The following is a 21,634-nucleotide window of genomic DNA, read 5'->3' on the forward strand; positions in this document are numbered from 1 at the left end:
AGACAGTCATCAGTACGGTAGGGTGAGGAGAGAGGAGACAGTCATCAGTACGGTAGGCTGAGGAGAGAGAGGAGACAGTCATCAGTACGGTGAGGAGAGAGGAGACAGTCATCAGTACGGTAGGGTGAGGAGAGAGGAGACAGTCATCAGTACGGTGAGGAGAGAGGAGACAGTCATCAGTACGGTAGGCTGAGGAGAGAGGAGACAGTCATCAGTACGGTGAGGAGAGAGGAGACAGTCATCAGTACGGTAGGGTGAGGAGAGAGGAGACAGTCATCAGTACGGTGAGGAGAGAGGAGACAGTCATCAGTACGGTAGGGTGAGGAGAGAGGAGACAGTCATCAGTACGGTGAGGAGAGAGGAGACAGTCATCAGTACGGTAGGGTGAGGAGAGAGAGGAGACAGTCATCAGTACGGTGAGGAGAGAGGAGACAGTCATCAGTACGGTAGGGTGAGGAGAGAGAGGAGACAGTCATCAGTACGGTAGGGTGAGGAGAGAGAGGAGACAGTCATCAGTACGGTAGGGTGAGGAGAGAGAGGAGACAGTCATCAGTACGGTAGGCTGAGGAGAGAGAGGAGACAGTCATCAGTACGGTAGGCTGAGGAGAGAGAGGAGACAGTCATCAGTACGGTAGGGTGAGGAGAGAGAGGAGACAGTCATCAGTACGGTAGGGTGAGGAGAGAGAGGAGACAGTCATCAGTACGGTAGGCTGAGGAGAGAGGAGACAGTCATCAGTACGGTAGGGTGAGGAGAGAGAGAGAGAAGATTCTATTTCATGTTTTGCCACACTCCCGGGCGGTCACCCTGAATAATCAGGTGTGTGTGTGCAGAGTGTGTGTGTGTGTGCAGAGTGTGTGTGTGCATGCAGAGTGTGTGTATGTATACATTTGACTCCAGTGGAACTCTGGGTCTGAAAGAAAGGCCAACGTCTGCTGCCAAGGATGCCAAGGATCAAATGACAGAGTGTTCCTCCTTATCTAGTCAATAAACACAGTAATGTTCTGTTGTAGCTAGTAGGACTGTCCCTTCCTTCTAGTCAATAAACACTGTAATGTTCTGTTGTAGCTAGTAGGACTGTCCCTTCCTTGAATGAATGAATGAATGAATGAAAACTTTATTTAACAGATTGAAGAATGGGTACAATACAGTACGGCTCAATACATACAATTGTTAAGGGGATGCAGACCTGAGAAAGACGTTTGTCTTGTTTCCATCAGGGTCCCCCATTTTCAATTCATATAGACATTTATGACATACACAACATACATGACATTTATGGCATAGGGACATATAGGTATTTAGTACTGATACATTTGTGACATAAACGGTATTCAAATATACAGTACTGTTACCCCTAGATCCTGACAGAGTATATACATATGATGGGGAGGGGACTGTACATTAGGAGGGGGTGGGTGGGTGGGAGAGAAATATCCATACGGCGGGGAGGGAATATATACATGCGGTGGGGAGGAGACTGTCTATTAGGAGGTGGTGGGGGTTTTGGGCATTTACGGTGGCCAGTTTCGAATTGCAGCCTCCCGTAGGTGCTCTTTAAGAGCAGTTTTGAATGTGGGTAGGGATTCACATTCCTTTACAGCTTTGGGTAGGGCGTTCCACATTGATGTGGCATAATTGCGAAACGTGTTTAGTCCCTTGTTTGAGCCGAATCTGGGTTTAACATGATTTGTTGAGCTTCCTCTGGTGTAGTGGTTGTGGTATTCACTGACCTTTGGGAAGTATTTTGACATGTACATGGGTACCTTAGTCGTATAGTGTATCTTGTAGACCAGGCCCATTGCAAGTTGCTGTACTCTGTCGTCTACTCTAAGCCATCCTAGGTTGTCAAAGTGGGCAGGGGTGAGGTGGGTTCTGGGGGTAAGGTCAAGTAGTAGTCTGACCAGTTTGTTTTGTGATGTTTGTCATTTTGTTTTAAGCGCCTTTGAGGTGCTTTGGTACCATGAGATGCACGCATAGTCGTAGTACCCTTGAATGAGTGCTCCTGCCAGAGTCTTCAGGGTATTCTTGTTTACCAGAGAGGAGATCCGGTACAAGAATCTAGTTCGTTGGTTGACTTTTTTTATTACATTGGATGCCATTTTGTCACAGGAAAGATTTGCCTCTAGGATGGAACCCAGGTAGATAATTTCGTCTTTCCTTGTGACAATATTGTCACCCACTGCAACTGAGAAGCCGTCGGTCTTGCTGAGTTTGTTATTTGAACCGAAGAGAATGGACTCTGTTTTGCCCATGTGTAATGATAGTTTGTTATCAGCGAGCCATATGCAGATTTTGCCTAGTTCCGAGCTGAGGGTTTTTTCAACCTGCAACTTGTTCTTGTCAGAGACCAGCAGGGCTGAGTCGTCCGCAAACAGGAACAAGTTGCAGTCACAGGCTGACGACATGTAATTTGCATAAATTAGGAAGAGTAGCGGTCCTAGTATGCTTCCTTGTGGAACACCACAGCTCACTGTGAGGGGGGGGGATAGAGTACCGTTTACCTCTACCATCTGTTCTCTCCCCTCCAGGTAAGATTGCATCCAGCTCACTGATAAGCTATCAAAACCAATTGCTTTTAGCTTGTCAATCAGAATGGAGTGATTGACAGTGTCGAAGGCCTTTTGTAGGTCCAGCATGACCATGCCGCAGTATTTGCCCGCGTCCACCTCTTGTTTGATGTGGTCGTTCAAATAGAGGAGGCATGTTGTCAGTGGAGTGGGACGTTCTGAAGCCCGATTGGAATTCGTAGATTAGATTTTTTTCCGCCAGGTACTTTTCGACCTGTTCGTAGACTATTTTCTCCATGACTTTCGAGATGGAGGTAAGAATAGAAACAGGGCGGTAGTTGCCTGGGTCTAATTTGCTGCCCTTTTTGTGCAGAGGGGTCACTCTCGCAATTTTGAAGTCCTTGGGGACGTGTCCCTGTTTTATAGAGCAGGGCTGTATGCTAAGCTTTTTCACTAGGGGCACACAAATATTTTTTAGGGGCAAATTTTTAAATAACAATTTTACCATTATTTATATCGATTGTTTTTGATTTAAAAAAATTGTTTTTTTTTTTATTTTATATAATTTTTTTTAATAAAATATATATATTATATAATCATACTTGTAGTTGTATTATCTGCGAGACATCGCCACCACGCAACAAGTCAAAATGCTCGCTATATGCAACCAGCTCCACTGTCTGTGTGTACTCGAGTAGCCTCCAGCTACGGCCAGGATTCTCCGGAGCTGCAGCTGGACCCTATACTGTAGCCTCCAGCTACGGCCAGGATTCTCCGGCGCTGCAGCTGGACCCTATTGACTATATTCAGCGTGCCCTCAGCTCGAATACGCATCGACTCAGTGACAGTGTTATAAGACATTGATATCAGGAGCTATCTGTAGCTATTTAGTTTAATGGGACGTTTCGTTTTGAACAGTGAGCTAACGCGAGCTATCATGCACTACTAGACTTGCTGGAGCATTTGTTGATATCAGTAGCTAGCCGGCTGGCAGGCTCACCGAGGTCCCAGTGTCCCACTAGAGACTAGTGTTTACAACAGCCACGGGTGCGGGAGGGAGGAGGAGCAGCAGACGCCGCAGCTCTCTCCGTGTGTCTCAATTCGGCTCACTATAGGAGGTCGAACGCGTCGAAAATATGAAGCAATACTAACTTTACTTTTCTTCATAGCTAAATCAGCCAGTCTATCAGAGTGAGTGCTCAGTCGATTGTTCCCGCTGATCATACCTGCTGAGTGCTCACTGCTCAGCTCGCGTGAGTGACGTCATCACACGCCTTGGATAATTTAGGAGTGAAATGCGAATGCAAGGCTTGAAAGCACTACTCGCAAGCCCGCCCCCAGATAATATTTACCAATGGCAACGGCCAATTAAAGGGGCAATTCGTGATCATCTCGTCGCAATGTACAGCCCTGTAGAGAGGTTTATTATGTGTGTGATGACTGGGGTGATGGCGGCTGCTGCGTCTCTGAGGAATTTGGAGGGGATGTTGTCATGGCCAGTGGCCTTGTTAGGTTGGAGGGCACTCAATTTTTTGAGTACCTCATCGGTTGTTACCATTTCAAGTTTGAAGTCGTCTTTGTGGACCCCTAGGTTTTTGTAGTATGCTACTATGTGTTCTACCCCATAATGCCCTGAGTGGGAGGGTAGTTTGTTTACCAGTGTTGTGGCTATGTTTGTGAAGAAGATGTTTAAGTAATTGGCTACATCCAGCTCGTCTGTGATGAGCGTGTTGTCCGTCTTTATGTTTATGTTTGAGAATCTGGTTTTAAGTTTTTTTTTACTGCAGCCTAGTTGATTGAGTAATTTCCAAAGTTTGCAGGGTTTGTTTTTGTTTTCCTCAGTTTTGTCGTTGATGAAATTTCTTTTTGCGGTTTTGATTATGATGTTTACGTCATTTCTTAGTCTGTTTCTTTGAAATTTTAGTTCAACCACGTGGGCTTGGAGTTCACTGTTTGAGCTTTTGGAAAGCTTTGTCTGACTTTTATGAAGTTCAGAGCATTTTTTGTCTCTGGTTTTCATAGCGGCCAGTATTTCAGTGTGCATCCATGGCTCAGCGCGATTTTTAACCCTGGTGGTTCTTATGGGTGCCATGTTGTTGAGTATTGCTGTGAATTTGGTTTTGAATCCAAGCCATGTTTCTTCAACCTGTGTACCACTGAGTTCATCTGACCAGTCCAAGCTCCCCAGTTCTAGGTTAAAGGCCTCTCTAGAGTAAGTTTTGAGGTCTCTAGATGTGACTGTTTTGCGACAGCCGGCCTTCTGTTTTAGCTTTTTGCGGGTACAGAAAATCATATAATGATCACTTAGCCCGCATGCTATCACCCCTTTATTGGAGATCATGGACTTTGTCAGAGGTCAAAATGAGGTCAATGGTGGTTTGTGTCGAATCACATACCCTTGTGGGTTGGGTGATTAGCTGGCTGAAACCGTGCAGATCAGAAAATCTACTGAAGACCTTGAAGACGGGTGCTGCTTTACGCAGCATATCAGTGTTCCAGTCCCCAATAAGAATTTTTTCTACCCCCTCCACCCCAGCTAAACACCCGTCAAGTGTGTCATAAAAGCCACTCTGTTCTGGCGGTCTATAGATTGTGCCTACTAGTACTGGTTTCGCCCTGTCTAATAAGATTTCAATCCAAACAGTTTCAATTTCGTCATGGTTAAGGTCAGTGCGGTTGATGTATTTGGTATCTTTGTGTATATACACACAGACGCCACCTCCATACTGGTTTCTATCCCTCCTGACTATTGAGTAGTTTTCAATTTCAATCTCTGGATCCTGTACAGATGAGTCTAATTTTGTTTCTGTGAAACACAATATGTTAGCCTTACCGTTTAAAAACAATTGTTTGATTTCAGCCAGTTTAGGTCTCAGGCTGTTTGTATTAATGTGGAATATATGAAGTCCATTTTTGCTGGTAATCTGATTGATGTGGTCACACTGGAGGTAACTCTGTTCATTTGTGTCCTGTCCTGTGGTGGGGGAGGGGGGGCGTTGTTGTTGTTTGTGCCGTGAGTGGGGAGGGGGGAAGGGGGTGATCCTTTGTCCTTTGCTGGAGTCTGTATTCCTCTGTGTGAAAGCCTGCAATGTGGGGGGGGGGGGGTGGTTGTTTACAGATGTGTCTGTTAGTACTCCATTGTGGGGGAGGGGTTCCAGGTAACTTTCTTCGTCTGTGAGGAGGGGGGGGGGCTTTGTTGTCGTGGGTGGGAAGGGGGGAGTCGGGTCCGCGTCTCTACATTTCGTAGCCGCATTTCTGCAGACCCCTCTCTGATTGGTTGAACTCCATTTCTGCAGACCCCTCTCTTCTATGATTGGTTGAGCGTCATGTGAGCGAAGCCCCTCTCCGATTGGTTTAGCTCGTCACGCGGTAAAAGGCGGATGTAATGTTATCATACATTTACATTTACATTTACATTTAGTCATTTAGCTGACGCTTTTATCCAAAGCGACTTACAAGTTCTGTACGACAAGCCATCAGGAAGAGCACAACTCTATCAGCTGAGTAACAATGTTCATCAAAGTGTTGAGTGCTACAGTGTAGGTTAGTTTATTAGGACAAGTGCATGACAGTATGGTTAGTTAGGGTTAGATTTTTTTTTTTTTTAATTCAGATAATGGTTGAAGAAGTGAGTCTTTAGTCAACGGCGAAAGATTGGACGTGTTTCGGCTGTCCTAACTGGGGTGGGTAGTTCATTCCACCATTGTGGGGCAAGGACTGAGAATAGGCGACTTCTCTTTGATGACCCTCCCGGAGCTTGGATAGGAGTAGGTCTGAGGCGGCCAGAAGATGCAGAGCGTAGGGGTCTTGAGTAGGGATGTCCCGATCCGATCACGTGATCGGGATCGGCGCCGATCACATGCTTTTCAGAGGATCGGGATCGGGAAAAAAAATTTAATAAAAATCGGCAGTCAATAAAAGATTTTTTTTTTTTTTTTATTCAACAAACATGACCATGTTCACATCTTAAACTCATACGGAGGCCTTAGTTTTGGTTTTAAATTACATATAATATATCATTAATGTATTTATTGTCACACAGAGCAGAATAATTGTCCACAACAAACACATTCCCCTTTAATTTTCACCGTTGCAACAAACATTCCCTTTAATTTAGACGCTACACGCTACACGCGACCACATCACAACAACAACACGTCGCTCCCGAAACACTGTTATCCACTCACTTGAGCAGCTAGAGGTTTGGAAGTTGGAACTAAGCATTTTAAAACAGCAATTGCAATGTTTGCAAGGACGACATTCCGTGTGGAGGAAAAACTCATGAAGCTGGAGCCTGGAGGCGGACTTTTCAGACTAACTTTTCACCTGGATAACGTCAATTATTTGCTGTGACTAAGGATTATCTTCGGCGTTTCAGACCGTAAGTCGAACACTGAATGTATACTAATGTGCAAACATATATTGAAACTTTTAATATTTCTTATGAAGCACATTTCTCAGGGTGAATGTAATAACAAGAGCCGCCGCGCTCGCGCCCCTCCAGGGACTATAGCCAACAGAGGGGCTTGTCTTGCTCCGCCAGTTTCTGACAAAAATGCGTCAAAATTGATTACTAATGTGAAAGATCGGATCGGGAACGATCGGAATCGGTAGATATTTAAAATCACATGATCGGAATCGGATCGGGAGCAAAAAAAGGCGATCGGGACATCCCTAGTCTTGAGGGTGTGTAGTTAGAGACCATTGACCGGAGGTAGGCGGGAGCAGTTCCCTTTGCCGCACGGTATGCTAGGTCAAGGGCCTTGAAGCGGATTCGTGCAGCAATGGGGAGCCAGTGCAGGTCCCTAAGAAGTGGGGTGACATGGGCCGACTTCGGTAGGTTTGAGATCAGGCGGGCCGCTGCGTTCTGAATGAGTTGAAGAGGCTTAGTGGCAGTGGCCGGGAGGCCAGCGAGCAGTGCGTTGCAGTAGTCGAGGCGGGAGATGACTGTTGATTGGACGAGGAGTTGGGTGGCTTCTTTTGTCAGGAAGGGGCGTATCCTTCTGACGTTGCTCAGGAGGAATCGGCAGGTTCTGGTTGTCGCTGCGATGTGAGCAGAGAAGTTCAACTGGTCGTCGAGGACAACACCAAGGTTCTTGGCGGTCGGGGACACGGTCACAGCTGCATTCTCGACTGTGATGGAAAGGTCGGTCAGGGGGGAGGATTTGGCCGGCAGGTGGAGCAATTCTGTTTTGCTTAGGTTCAGTTTGAGGTGGTTGGTCGTCATCCAGGCGGAGATGTCGGACAGACAGGCCGAGATCCGCTCAGAGACGTGGATATCTGAGGGAGGGAAGGAGAGGAAGAGTTGAGTATCGTCGGCATAACAGTGGTAGGAGAAGCCATGAGACGTGATAATGTTACCCAGTGATTTAGTGTAGAGGGAGAAGAGAAGGGGTCCTAAAACCGAGCCCTGGGGGACACCCGTCCGCAGGGGGCGGGTGGCCGACAGGGTCCCTCTCCATGACACTTGGTAGGAGCGGTCATTGAGGTATGATGACAACCATGTCAGCGCAGAGCCAGCCACTCCCATTCCTGCGAGGGCCGCGAGGAGGATCTGGTGGTTGACTGTGTCGAAGGCTGCAGATAGATCTAGGAGAATCAGGACAGAGGAGAGGCCTTTCGCTTTTGCTAAGTGAAGTGCCTCTGTGACCGCAATGAGGGCTGTCTCTGTGGAGTGACCAGTCCTAAAGCCTGACTGATTAGGGTCTAGGAGGTCATTCTGTAAGAGATAAGCAGTAAGTTGGTTGGATACAGCACGTTCAAGTGTTTTAGAAAGGAAGGAGAGAAGAGAGACAGGACGGTAGTTGCCTATGACGGTAGGGTTCAGGGATGGTTTTTTTATGAGGGGCGTGACTCTGGCTTGTTTTAGGGAGGTGGGGACCACCCCCGAGTTGAGTGAGGAGTTGATGGTTGCAGTTAGGAATGGGAGGATGTCTGGTGCTATGGACTGGAGGAGTGGGGAAGGTAGCCGGTCCAGCTGGCATGTAGTCGGACGGTTCGACGTTACCAGTGTCAGGGTCTCGGCTTCTGTAATGGGAGAGAAAGATGACAGAGTGAAGGATGAGGTTCTCGATTCAGCATTTGGAATGGGTGGGGGTTGGGAGAAGGAGCTGCGGATGTTCTCCACTTTTTCCTCAAAGAAGATCGCAAAGTCTTCGGCAGAGAAAGATGAGGGAGGGGGGGGTGGGGGGGGAGTGAGGAGGGAGGACATGGTAGCATGCAGTTTGCGAAGATTCTTGGCAGAGGCCTCGATCCTATGGTGAAAGAAAGAAGCTTTGGCATTAGTAATGGTTTTGGAGAATGTTAACAAGAGGTTGTGATATGTGTCGATGTCAGCAGTGAGGCGTGACTTTCTATACTTCCTTTCAGCTGCTCTCAGGACCTGTCTTTGTTCTCTCACTAGATCTGTCAGCCATGGACTGGGTGGGGAACGGCGGGCAGGTTTCTCAACGAGGGGACAGAGCTTGTCGAAGGAGGTTGCAAGGGCTGAGAGGAGGGTGGAGGTTGCCATCTCTGTGGAGAGAGCAGAGAAGGTGTCACTCAAAGGTAGAGTGGATAGTATGTCAGAGGAGAGGGTGGAGGGGGATAGGGAGGGCAGGTTGCGTCTGAGTGAGACGGTTTGAGTTGGGGTGAAGACCTTTCGGTTAAGCATGAGAGTTAGTGAGAAGGATATGAAGGAATGGTCAGATACATGTAGGGGAGTTACCGTGGTGTTAATGATGCTGGAGTTACGGGAAAATATGAGATCCAAGGAGTTGCCTGCTTTGTGGGTGGGAGGCATGGCAGTGGGAGTCAGGTCAAATGATTGTAGGAGGGAGACTACTATGACTGACTGAGATGAGTCAGGCAGGTTGAAGTCGCCCAATAGAAGGAGAGGGGTACCATCTTCCGGTAAGGAGCTTAGAAGCATGTCCAGTTCATCTGTGAAGTGATCGAGCGGACCTGGAGGGCGGTAGAGTGTAACAATGGTGAGATTGAAAGGATTAGAGACAGATACTGCATGATATTCAAAAGAGGAGAGTGACAGTGCTGGGAGGGGTGTTACGTTTGTAGTCCATGAAGGAGATGTCATGAGGCCAGTGCCTCCACCCCGCCTGGAAGGTCGAGGTGTGTGAGTGAAGTTATAGTTTGTAGATAATGCTGCAGGTGTTGATGAGTTATTGGGGGTTATCCAGGTCTCAGTTAGAGCCAGGAGCTGCAGATTTTGACTATGGGCGTAGGCAGTAATGAAGTCAGCTTTCTTGACTGCTGATTGACAATTCCATAGGCCTCCCTGTACTGTGACAGGTGTATTAGTGGCTGTAGGAGGGTAGGATAGATTAGCCGGGTTGCTAGCAAACTGCCGTGGGTGGGTTGAGTCTGTTCTGGGGGAGCAGATTGTGGATATGAGACACATTGTGGTGTCAAGAGTGGCAGGGAGGAAGTAGAGAAATAGCAGAGTGGGAGGGAAAGGGAGATTTTTCAGAGTGGAGTGTAAGATAGGATTATGATGTACTTAGCACTGGGTGGATCCCTGGATCCCTCTGCAGAGAACTCCAGGAAAACTCCTCTTTGTCCCTCTTCGTTTCTCGACGCTTCGCTGACGCTAAGCCAGCAGGCCTTTAAATCCCTATCGCTAATTAGTGCTTTCTAACACCTGGCCCTTAATGGGTCACTTAAGGAAACAAAATGGCCGCTTTAAACACGCCCCTTAATCAAGTCAGCTGGTCAAGTCAGCAATCAAGTCTCAGTTTAAAGATATTACTAAATTACTTAAAATGTCTTAATCAAGTCAGCTGGTCAAGTCAGCAATCAAGTCTCAGTTTAAAGATATTACTAAATGACTTAAAATGTCTTACCCTGATGCAGTGTAAGTCTCTCAGTGAATGAGCTGTCCTTCCACAACAGAATGTAGTACAGAGTGATTCCAGGAGAGGCTGAGGTTCTGCTTTTAAGCAGTGACAGGGCTCTGAGATCACACTCAGTACACAAGTGCTGTCTTTAAGCAGGAAGCAGCTTTTAATGGGTCACTTAAGGAAACAAAATGGCCGCTTTAAACACGCCCCTTAATCAAGTCAGCTGGTCAAGTCAGCAATCAAGTCTCAGTTTAAAGATATTACTAAATGACTTAAAATGTCTTACCCTGATGCAGTGTAAGTCTCTCAGTGAATGAGCTGTCCTTCCACAACAGAATGTAGTACATATCAAGAAGATAAGCAGAAATGTACTACCAGATTTGCGTATAACGTTATTTATTTCCCGTGACTTCGCGGTTTATTCATAACGTTATGCACATTTCACAACACAGCCAGCTGTTAGAAACTGTACATTGTAACATTATATAACATAACGTTATGTTATTTCGCGGTTATTTCGCGGTTTATTCACATAACGTTTCTTCTATTATAACCCTCCCAAATCATATTCAGAAAGTATCACAGAGACTTCTATTGACCAAGGAATTAGTTATTATTTCGCGGTTTATTCACATAACGTTATATTGTTTACACTGTCTTTCTTCTATTATAACCCTCCCAAATCATATTCAGAAAGTATCACAGAGACTTCTATTGACCATTGATTGATTGATTGAATTGATTGATTGATTGAAACGTTTATTAACAGATTGCAGAATGGGTACAGTACAGTACAGCTCAATACATACAATTGTTAAGAGGATGCAGACCTGAGAAAGACTTTCGTCTTGTTTCCATCAGGGTCCCCCATTTTCAATTCATCATATGACACACACGACATACAGATAGACAGTACTGCTACATCTATACATTTATGTATAGGAATTAGTTATTATTTCACGGTTTATTCACATAACGTTATATTGTTTACACTGTCTTTCTTCTATTATAACCCTCCCAAATCATATTTCAGAAAGGCACACACAACATATTCCAGTTAACGGTATATTTTTTTTAATGATTCGTTATGGCGTAATCAATACTTCCATGCGTATAAATTGCGTTGGCGACCTCCATGTTTTGGGGGTAGTCATCAGAAACCTCGGATCCGGGATTCGCTCCCATCCGTCGGGCAAGAACTGTGGGTTTTCAGCCTCTCTCTCTGGAGCTTAACGGAGTTTCCTCCGGAGTTTCTGGAGGAGCTTGTCGCGGCTCATGCTCAACCAATCAGAGAGGGGCTTCGCTCAACCAATCAGAGAGGGGTCTGCAGAAATGGAGTTCAACCAATCAGAGAGGGGTCTGCAGAAATGCGGCTACGAAATGTAGAGACGTGTCGGGTCCCGCGCCGTGCTGGTACAACAATGGACTCGTTCCAGAGTCCTTTGTTCCTGGATGATTTCCCTGTTAGCTCTGCTGGCTAGCCGGCTATCGGGCGTCGAGATGTTTAAATCCCGCGTTGAGTTGGTCGTCATGGTTGCGACCCTCGGTTCACCTCCTCTAGTCTCTGCCTCACGTGTGCTCGTATGCTGCGGCGTCATTGGGGGAGAGTCGCCGTCCGCGCTGTGGATGTAGCCATAGGTTGAGTTGTTGATGTTGTTGGTCGCGATGGGAACCTCCATAGCTTCTTGTGCTGCCAGACCCAGTCTTCTAGCCTGAGTTCTGGTCAAAGCCGGGCCTGGGTTTAATTGAATGTCTCACGAAAGTAGCAGAACCAGGATGATCATGGTCCTACGGTCCAATCTGCCAGTCGGGGGTAAGTTTTTACGTACCGGGCTCGCTGTTAGTAACGTGTGTATAGCCGCCGTTCCAACGTCTAGGTGTTTATTTTCCGAGCCATTGAGAAGGTAGAAGTCACTGTGGGTCTCGTTTAATCCATTTACACTTCTCTCCACTTCTGTTTGATGTTGATTCATTGATGAATTGAGGTATGAGTCCATATAAATTTGTGATATTCTGTATACAAACGTTATAGCCCCATTTTCTTGTCCTGATTTGGTATAGGTGTTTCGGAGGCTGTGATGTACAGGCATAGACAGCTCTCCGTAGGATGGTAAATGGTAAATAGACTCCGATTGCATTTATATAACAGCTTTTATCCAAAGCACTTTACAACTTGTGCCACACATTCACACACCGATGGCGGAGGCGACCATGCAAGGTGCCAACCTCAAGTTCAAGTTCAAGTTCTTTAATAGTTGTCATACAGAAGTACAGAATACTTTCATACAAAATGCTTCTTACTGTTACGCTCCAGAGACTGTGCTAGACAACCTGCTCATCTCAAGGATACTACGACACTACGATTCAGCCCTGGTAGGAGCCAGAATAGAACCAGGAACCTTCTGATTACCAGACGACCGCTCTACCTCCTGAGACACCGTCTAACCCTAACCTTCTGATTACCAGACGACCGCTCTACCTCCTGAGCCACTGTCTAACCCTAACCTTCGGATTACCAGACGACCGCTCTACCTCCTGAGACACTGTCTAACCCTAACCTTCTGATTACCAGACGACCGCTCTACCTCCTGAGTCACTGTCTAACCCTAACCTTCTGATTACCAGACTCTACCTCCTGAGCCACTGTCTAACCCTGACCTTCTGATTACCAGACGACCGCTCTACCTCCTGAGTCACTGTCTAACCCTAACCTTCTGATTACCAGACTCTACCTCCTGAGCCACTGTCTAACCCTAACCTTCTAATTACCAGACGACCGCTCTACCTCTTGAGACACTGTCTGTCGCCCCTATAAGGAGGAGTGTGTCATATTGTCGGATATGATAACACTATTTCATCCTGACCAGCAGGAGTCCCGGATGGGGGGGGGGGGAGGGAGTCACGAAGGGCTGAGCCCAACCTTCCAGCTAGAGCCAACCGGTGACTTTCATTGACTCAACATCATCCAGGCAACACAGTAGCATTTCGTGCAGCTGTCCCCAAGTGTCCATTCATGTGGTAATAATAAACATGTCCTGCACACAGACAGTGTGGGCTTTGACTAAATTGCAAACGTCAAAAGCCAACCAACAACACCAGTAGTCATGTCAACTTTAGCCGTGAACACTACCTGGCCACACTAGGAAGGTCATTATTAATTGAAAATGGGGGACCGTGATGTAAACAAGATGAAAGTCTTTCTCTGGTCTGCATCCCCTTAACAATTGTGTGAATTGAGCCGTACTGTATTGTACCCATTCTGCAATCTGTTTACATTCATTCCTTCATTCAAGGGGCTGCCCTACCCACAGCTGTAAAGGAATGTGAATCACTACCCACCTTCAAAACCGCTCTCAAAGAACACCTACGGGAGACTGCAATTCGAAACTGGCCCCTGTAAATGTCCAAACCCAACCCCCTCCAATGTACAGTAAATGTCCTATTAAACCCAATAATACACGAGACCCTCTTCAATGGGACCAAGTAAGGTTTCGTCGATAATCCAATGTACAGTTACCCCCCCCCCCCCCACCTCCAATGTACAGTTACCCCCCCCCCACCTCCAATGTACAGTTACCCCCCCCACCTCCAATGTACAGTTACCCCCCCCCACCTCCAATGTACAGTTACCCCCCCCCCCCCCACCTCCAATGTACAGTTACCCCCCCCCACCTCCAATGTACAGTTACCCCCCCCCCACCTCCAATGTACAGTTACCCCCCCACCTCCAATGTACAGTTACCCCCCCCCCCCACCTCCAATGTACAGTTACCCCCCCACCTCCAATGTACAGTTACCCCCCCCACCTCCAATGTACAGTTACCCCCCCACCTCCAATGTACAGTTACCCCCCCCAACTCCAATGTACAGTTACCCCCCCCACCTCCAATGTACAGTTACCCCCCCCACCACCTCCAATGTACAGTTACCCCCCCCCCACCTCCAATGTACAGTTACCCCCCCCACCTCCAATGTACAGTTACCCCCCCCCCCCCACCTCAATGTACAGTTACCCCCCCCACCTCCAATGTACAGTTACCCCCCCCCCCCACCTCAATGTACAGTTACCCCCCCCCCCACCTCCAATGTACAGTTACCCCCCCACCTCCAATGTACAGTTACCCCTCGACCTCCAATGTACAGCTACCCCCCCCCCCCCCCCCACCTCCAATGTACAGCTACCCCCCCCCCCCCCCCACCTCCAATGTACAGTTACACCCCCCCCCCCGGTGGTTAGCAAGCAGCAGCTAACAGCGAAGGTCAAAGCAAACACCCGTTACTTGGCATGTTCTGCCGACAGCAACCGGACACCGACACAGGCTCGGCTACCAGGCCGACAGTAAAGCTATAAGTTAGGGTTAGTATTAGTGCCAGACCGACAGTAAAGCTATAAGTTAGGGTTAGTATTAGTGCCAGACCGACAGTAAAGCTATAAGTTAGGGTTAATATAGCCCCTTTCGTGACTGTGATGCACCGAGTGAATCCACAGTCACTTGCTCCTCAATAGTTAAACAACCTATGTTGACCATGAAGGACCGGTTCTGGCCGAAACGTTCGTTATACAAGTATCACAGAGAAATGTCAACGGTGCTCACAGTTGCACGAGGGTTTCGGACAGAGATACGCGATGGTTTGAAAGCTCTGCGTTGCTAATAAACATTTTAAATCTTTTTTATAAACTGCTCAACACTGCACTATTTCCGGCGTTGGGTGCATGATGCACATGCGCTGTGATCACAGCGCAGGCGCACCAGGCAGCCAACGCCGGAAATAATGCCGTTTTGAGCAGTTTATAAAATATATTTAAAATGTTTATTAGCAACGCAGAGCTTTCAAACCATCGCGTATTTTTGTCCGAAAACCTCGTGCAACTGTGAGCATCTTTGAAATGTCTGTGATACTTGTATAACGAACGGTTAGGGTTAGTATTAGTGCCACACTGTTCTTCTTACCTCCGACCCCCAGGTTCACCTTGTGCTCGTGGCCGTCCTCCCTGAAGTCCGCGCTCAGCTTGAACACCGCGACGGGCGGAGCCTGAGGAACCTCGCTGAACAGAGACATGCTGGAGGAGAGCAAACCGGGACCGGGACCGAGAGAGGCTGCTGCAGACGGGACTGACCGGGACAGAGACGCGGTGTACGGACGGGGGCACCTTCAAGCTCCCAGGACGCTCTTCTTCTTCTTCTTCTTTGCAGGACGCTCTGAAACAGCCGTGAATCCAACAACCAATAGGATTCTTCTTCTTCTTCTTCTTCTTTGGAGTTAATGGCGGGTCGCAACCACAGAAAGGCGCATACCGCCACCTACTGCACAACCCAGCAACTGGAGCGGATAAGGCTTTGATTGATTGATTGAAAATCGTATTTGTTGTAAACAAAGACCGAAATAAACTATTCATTCATTCATCCATTAATTCATCCATTCATTCATGCATTCATTCATTCATTCATTCATTCATTCATTCATTCATTCATTCATTCATTCATTCATTCATTCATTCATTCATTCATTCATTCATATGACAAAAATATATCAATAAAATAGTTTAGTGTCCTATTACTGGTGTATCAGGGCCCTTTCTTACTCAGGTATTCGGTTCCATTCCGTTTCGTTCTAGCCCGTTCCGAGATCTGATGCGAACTCCCCCCCCCCCCTCTCCCCCCTCTAGTTTGCGTACACACTGCAGTCTTGTTTCGTTCCGGGTTCTGTTTACGGTTTGCCTTTTGAGCGTTTACGCTTGCCGTAGGCGATGATGTCACGTTCGAAAATGTAAACACAGGAAGTGTTAACATGGCGCTGGAGACTGGATGCTGATATAAAATGAATAAATAAGCAATAAATATGAAGTTATATTTGAACCTCTGTTGTCAAGCCTTGTCAATATAACCCACCCCATTTTATCACGAATGGATGGTGTTGTAGAGTTCGCTTTTGAGCGTTTCCCAGGGCTAACGCTAAGCTAACGGCTAACGCTAGTTAGCTTAGCCTAGTCTAGTATAGCCTGTAGCACTTTTTCTTTTCAGCAAAGAACGTGCAATAAACAAAACGGATACATTCACTGTGTGTTCTGCCTCTTTTCTCACGAATGGAACTCTGTTGTAGAGTCCGCTTTTGAGCGTTTTGCAGGGTTAACGTTAACACTAAGCTAACGGCTAACGCTAGTTAGCTTAGCCTGTCCAGCTGCTAACATTATCCCATCGTTCGTGGCAATTATATTACATGTCATTGATCTACTGGTCGACCACGGCCGACTGGTTGGGCACCACTGGTCTAATAGAAATAAATGCATTCAAACAAGAAACTAATGTATAGAAAATAGCATGGCAAACAAAAATTGCCAGGCCTAATGCGAGCCAGGAAAGTGCTGTGCGTTTGTAATGTGGCTTCATGTTTTCATCCACTTGTTTTTGGTTGAGGTCTGAACTCTCAAATTGCCCATAAATATCGTTTTTGTTGGTATTCTCCAGTTGTTGCTGTGTGGTGTTATCTGCCCAAAAATTCAAGCAAGCATGACAGTAACGACGTTGTGTGTGTCACACCCCCCGCACCCGCACAGCCCGATTCCGAGACCACCTAATCCAACTGGTCCCGTTCAGCGGGGGGTAAAACGAATCAGCGCCGTTTCGCATCCCAAAAGGGGTGAGTGAGAACACTCCCCCCCGTTCCCGGGAGCAGTGATTCGATCCCAAAACGTGAGTGAGAAAGGCCCCTTAGTGATAGATCCACAAGTCGTAGTGGAGCAGTAATGTGATTTTCCAGTGTTGTACCTACTCTACCACTGCACAGGAATTAGGCGTTTTCTTTTGAAAGTGGTTACCAACGGTTACAGTTGGGGCGACAGTAGCTCAGGAGGTAGAGCAGTCGTCTGGCAATCCGGAGGTTCCCGGTTCGATTCCCGCTTCCCCTGCGGGCAGCGTGTCGATGTGTCCTTGAGCAAGACACTTAACCCCTAATTGCTCCCGATGAGCAGGTTGGCACCTTGCATGGTCGCCTCCGCCGTCGGTGTGTGAGTGGGTAATATGTAAGTAACTAATTGTAAAGCGCTTTGGATAAAAGCGCTATATAAAAAAGCAGCCATTTACCATTTACAGGCTGCCATGTTGGAAGAAGATAACTACATATAAGCATTCTGTGCGTTCTCTATTATCTCCTCTACCATCAGCCACTTAGGCTCATTGATTGATTGATTGATTGATTGATTGAAAACTTTATTAACAGATTGCAGAATGGGTACAGTACAGCACAATACATACAATTGTTAAGGGGACGCAGACCAGAGAAAGACTTTCGTCTTGTTTACATCAGGGTCCCCCATTTTCAATTCATCATAACATATAGGACATACATGACATACAGATAGACAGTACTGTTACATCCAGACATTTATGACATACCAGATTTACAAAATACAGTACTGTTTTTGATACAAGAAGAGTCTAAAAAAAGCGAGTATATACATTTGACGAAGAAACTGTACATTAAGCAAACTGTACAGCAACTGGAGTGGATAAAGCAAGAACCCGACAAAGAAAAGAAAACAATAAAGAAAAACCAACAAACCCAGAACAAACAAAACAAAATACCCAACCCTAACATCACCACCCTATACAAACCTAATACAAATAAAAATAAAACCTAAACACAAACAAAAAGAAATTAAATAAAATTCAAATCCTACCCCCCAAACCAATTGAAAACACAAACCCCAAAACCAAATCCTGCACCCCTTTACTGCCCACCTCATCCCTCAACAATCCACCCAACGTCAAATCTGCACCCCCCCTCCCCCTCACCCGACCCCACAAGACCCCCCTCTCCCTCTCATACCGAGCACAATGAAGCAGCACATGTTCAACTGTTTCCAGGATTGCAGGAATAGTGATTTTTTTTTGGAATATATAAATCTTTATTGCAATTTGTCAACATACACAAAATCAAGCACATACACATGAAACATGGAGGAAACAAAGCAAAAAATAGAAATAAATAATACTTTATTTGTATAGCACCTTTTGATTGATTGAAAACGTTATTAACAGATTGCAGAATGGGTACAATACAGTACGGCTCAATACACACAATTGTTAAGGGGATGCAGACCAGAGAAAGACTTTCGTCTTGTTTACACCAGGGTCCCCCATTTTCAATTCATCAGGACATATATGACATACATGACATACAGATAGACAGTACTGCTACATCTATACATTTATGACATACCAGATTTGCAAATACAGTACTGTTTGTGATACAAAAAGAGTCTAGAAAAGGGAGTATATACATTTGACGTAAAAACTGTACATTGGAGGAGGTTGGGTGGGGGGGGGGGCGTTGGGTAGGAGGGGTTGGGGGGGGAGGGGCACTGTACAACTGTACAAGCAAAACTGTACATTGGAATATTGACAACCATACTAGGTAATTTACTGTACATTGGAGGGGGTTGGGGGGGGGGGGGGGAACACTGTACAAACAAGCAAAACTGTCTGCATTTTTACTTCATTGTACTTAGGCTGTACTTTAGTTTGTATATTTGTATAGTGTTGGGACTTATTCATCTTTTACTTACTTTTTACTTACAGAACCAAGCATTTCACTGTAATTAATGTACATGTACTTTACCGTGGACAAATAAAAGCAAACTTGAAACTTATCTGACCTCCTCCACCCCTACACCCCCTCCATGCCCCCCAGTACCTATCTGACCTCCTACACCCCCCCCCCCCTCCATGCCCCCAGTACCTATCTGACCTCCTACACCCCCCCCCCCCCCCCCCCCCTCCATGCCCCCCAGTACCTATCCAACATGTGGATTTTCCCACAAGGGAAAAAACACACTGGGCCATACAAGGCTACACCCCTCCCCCACCTGGGTGCTTCTGATCACTCCACTGTCATGCTAATGCCAGCATACATTTACATTTCACATTTACATTTAGTCATTTATCCAAAGCGACTTACAAGTTCTGTACGACAAGCCATCAGGAAGGGCACAACTCTATCAGCTGAGTAACAATGTTCATCAAAGTGTTGAGTGCTACAGTGTAGGTTAGTTTATTAGGACAAGTGCATGACAGTATGGTTAGTTAGGGTTAGATAATTTTTTTTTCTTTTCTTTTTTTAATTCAGATAATGGTTGAAGAAGTGCGTCTTTAGTCGACGGCGAAAGATTGGACGTGTTTCGGCTGTCCTAACTGGGGTGGGTAGTTCATTCCACCATTGTGGGGCAAGGATTGAGAATAGGCGACTTCTCTTTGATGACCCTCCCGGAGCTTGGATAGGAGTAGGTCTGAGGCGGCCAGAAGATGCAGAGCGTAGGGGTCTTGAGGGTGTGTAGTTAGAGACCATTGACCGGAGGTAGGCGGGAGCAGTTCCCTTTGCCGCATACAGACCACGGGCCAAAGTGATGTGCCAAACGGATAATTTCAGTGAGTGAGCGATTCGATTCACGCTCACGGCAATGATCCGATTTACTGATTCGATTCACGGTTCACGGTTCAGTGGCGCTTCCGGACGTGGTTTTATGCACTAGTAGGCTACTGTTGGTAAATGTTGGATTACTGTTTTGGACAAAATACACACTCGACTCCCAATGCTCCCACCAGTTAGCATATCAAGTGATCAATTGCATATTTGCATCTCGTTACGTTAGTCATAGCCTATTCATAGGCTACTGTTGTTTGACAAAAGACACACTCATTAGCGCCACTCGACTCCTATACAACCAGGAGTCGAAAGCGCGAACGAAAGCGCGAACCGACTCATTGCGAGACGTGAGCGATTCGACTCACGCTCACGGCAATGAATCGGCTCTTATGAACGAGTCGCTCGTGACCGACACATCATGTAAACGGGTGTGGCCAGAGGATGCCTCCTCAACACTTCAAGACTGCTTTGACACCACCGACTGGGATATGTTTAAAGGACCCATGCATTATAAATGGATTTTTCCAGTGTTTAGCATTGTTTTATAGCAATATGGGGTTAGTATCAATGGGTCTGTGTCTCTAATTACCATTTTGGCGGATTGCTCTAATTCAGTTGAGACAATTTCCTCCTCCAGTGAATTAGGTCATTCTGATTTGACTCGCAAGGTGACGTAGCAAGGAGCTGATCGAGCTGATTGTGATCTGATTGGCTCTGTGGTTGGAGCCAATGCCCGGCCACAATCTACCTATAGAGCAGACCGCAAGGAAGCAGGGGATTCAGACCATCACAGACTACAAACCCCCACCTCAGACCTGCGACTGTGTCACCACAACAGCTGAACAACCACTGAATGACCACTGCTCGCTTTGAAGCCCTCAACAGCACTCCTGCACAGAAGACAACCCCCCCCCCCCCCCCCCATCCCCCCCCCCAGGCGACCAGGTGCTGTCCCTGTCCCCAGCCAGCGTGAGACAATCCCTCTCCAGGATCAATGCTCGCAAAGCAAGGAAGCATACAGCCCCACCGCCCTCCCCCCGCTCGGCAGCTCAGATCACAACCTAGTCAGACTTGTTCCAATATATATGATCATACGACAGCCAGCAACAACATGGTCATGTTGGTCACGTCAACAACAACTGCGGCATGGTCATGCTGGACCAGTGGACCTACAAAAGGCCTTCGACACTGTCAATCACTCCATTCTGATTGACAAGCTAAAAAGCAATTGGTTTTGATAGTCTATCAGTGAGCTGGATGCAATCCTATACCTGGAGGGGAGAGAACAGATGGTGGAGGTAAATAGTACTCTATCCCCCTCCCAGTGAGCTGTGGTGTTCCACAAGGACGCATACTAGGACCGTTACTGTTCCTAATTTATGCAAATGACATGTCATCAGCCTGAGACTGCAACTTGTTCCTGTTCGCGGACGACTCAGCCCTGCTGGTCTCTGACAAGAACAAGTTGCAGGTTGAAAAAACCCTCAGCTCAGAACTCGGCAGAATCTGCACCTGGCTCGCTATAATATAGCGAGCCAGGTGCAGATTCTGCCGAGTTATATTATGTTATGATGAATTGAAAATGGGGGACCCTGATGGGGGACCCAAGACGAAAGTCTTTCTCTGGTCTGCATCCCCTTAACAATTGTGTGTATTGAGCTGTACTGTATTGTACCCATTCTGCAATCTGTTAATACAATTATCAATCAATCAATGGCTTGTCCCACAGTGGTCGGAGGAAGTTGTGGAAGAGCTAAGGCAGTGCTTCAGCTCCACAGACTGGGACCTGTTCCAACGGCCCCACGGTGAGGACATCAATGGACTCACCGAATGCATAACAGACTATATCATGTTCTGTGAGGAGAGCA

At 46.8% G+C, this 21,634-nt stretch overlaps 1 protein-coding gene across 1 annotated transcript in view; it reads right to left on the reverse strand.

Annotated features, from left to right (window-relative positions):
• Positions 1-15,553, reverse strand: part of LOC311231388 (aspartate aminotransferase, cytoplasmic-like) — a 35,805-nt gene extending 20,252 nt beyond the window's left edge. The window contains exon 1 of the mRNA XM_084317957.1: positions 15,296-15,553. Within this exon, the coding sequence (XP_084174083.1) occupies positions 15,296-15,404 (109 nt within the window). The 5' untranslated portion in view covers positions 15,405-15,553. The remainder of the gene's footprint in view (positions 1-15,295) is intronic.
• Positions 15,554-21,634: the final 6,081 nt, after the last annotated feature.

Source organism: Notolepis coatsorum, assembly GCF_963971535.1.
Source record: "Notolepis coatsorum genome assembly, chromosome: 7".
In the NCBI taxonomy this organism is placed as follows: Eukaryota; Metazoa; Chordata; class Actinopteri; order Aulopiformes; family Paralepididae; genus Notolepis; species Notolepis coatsorum.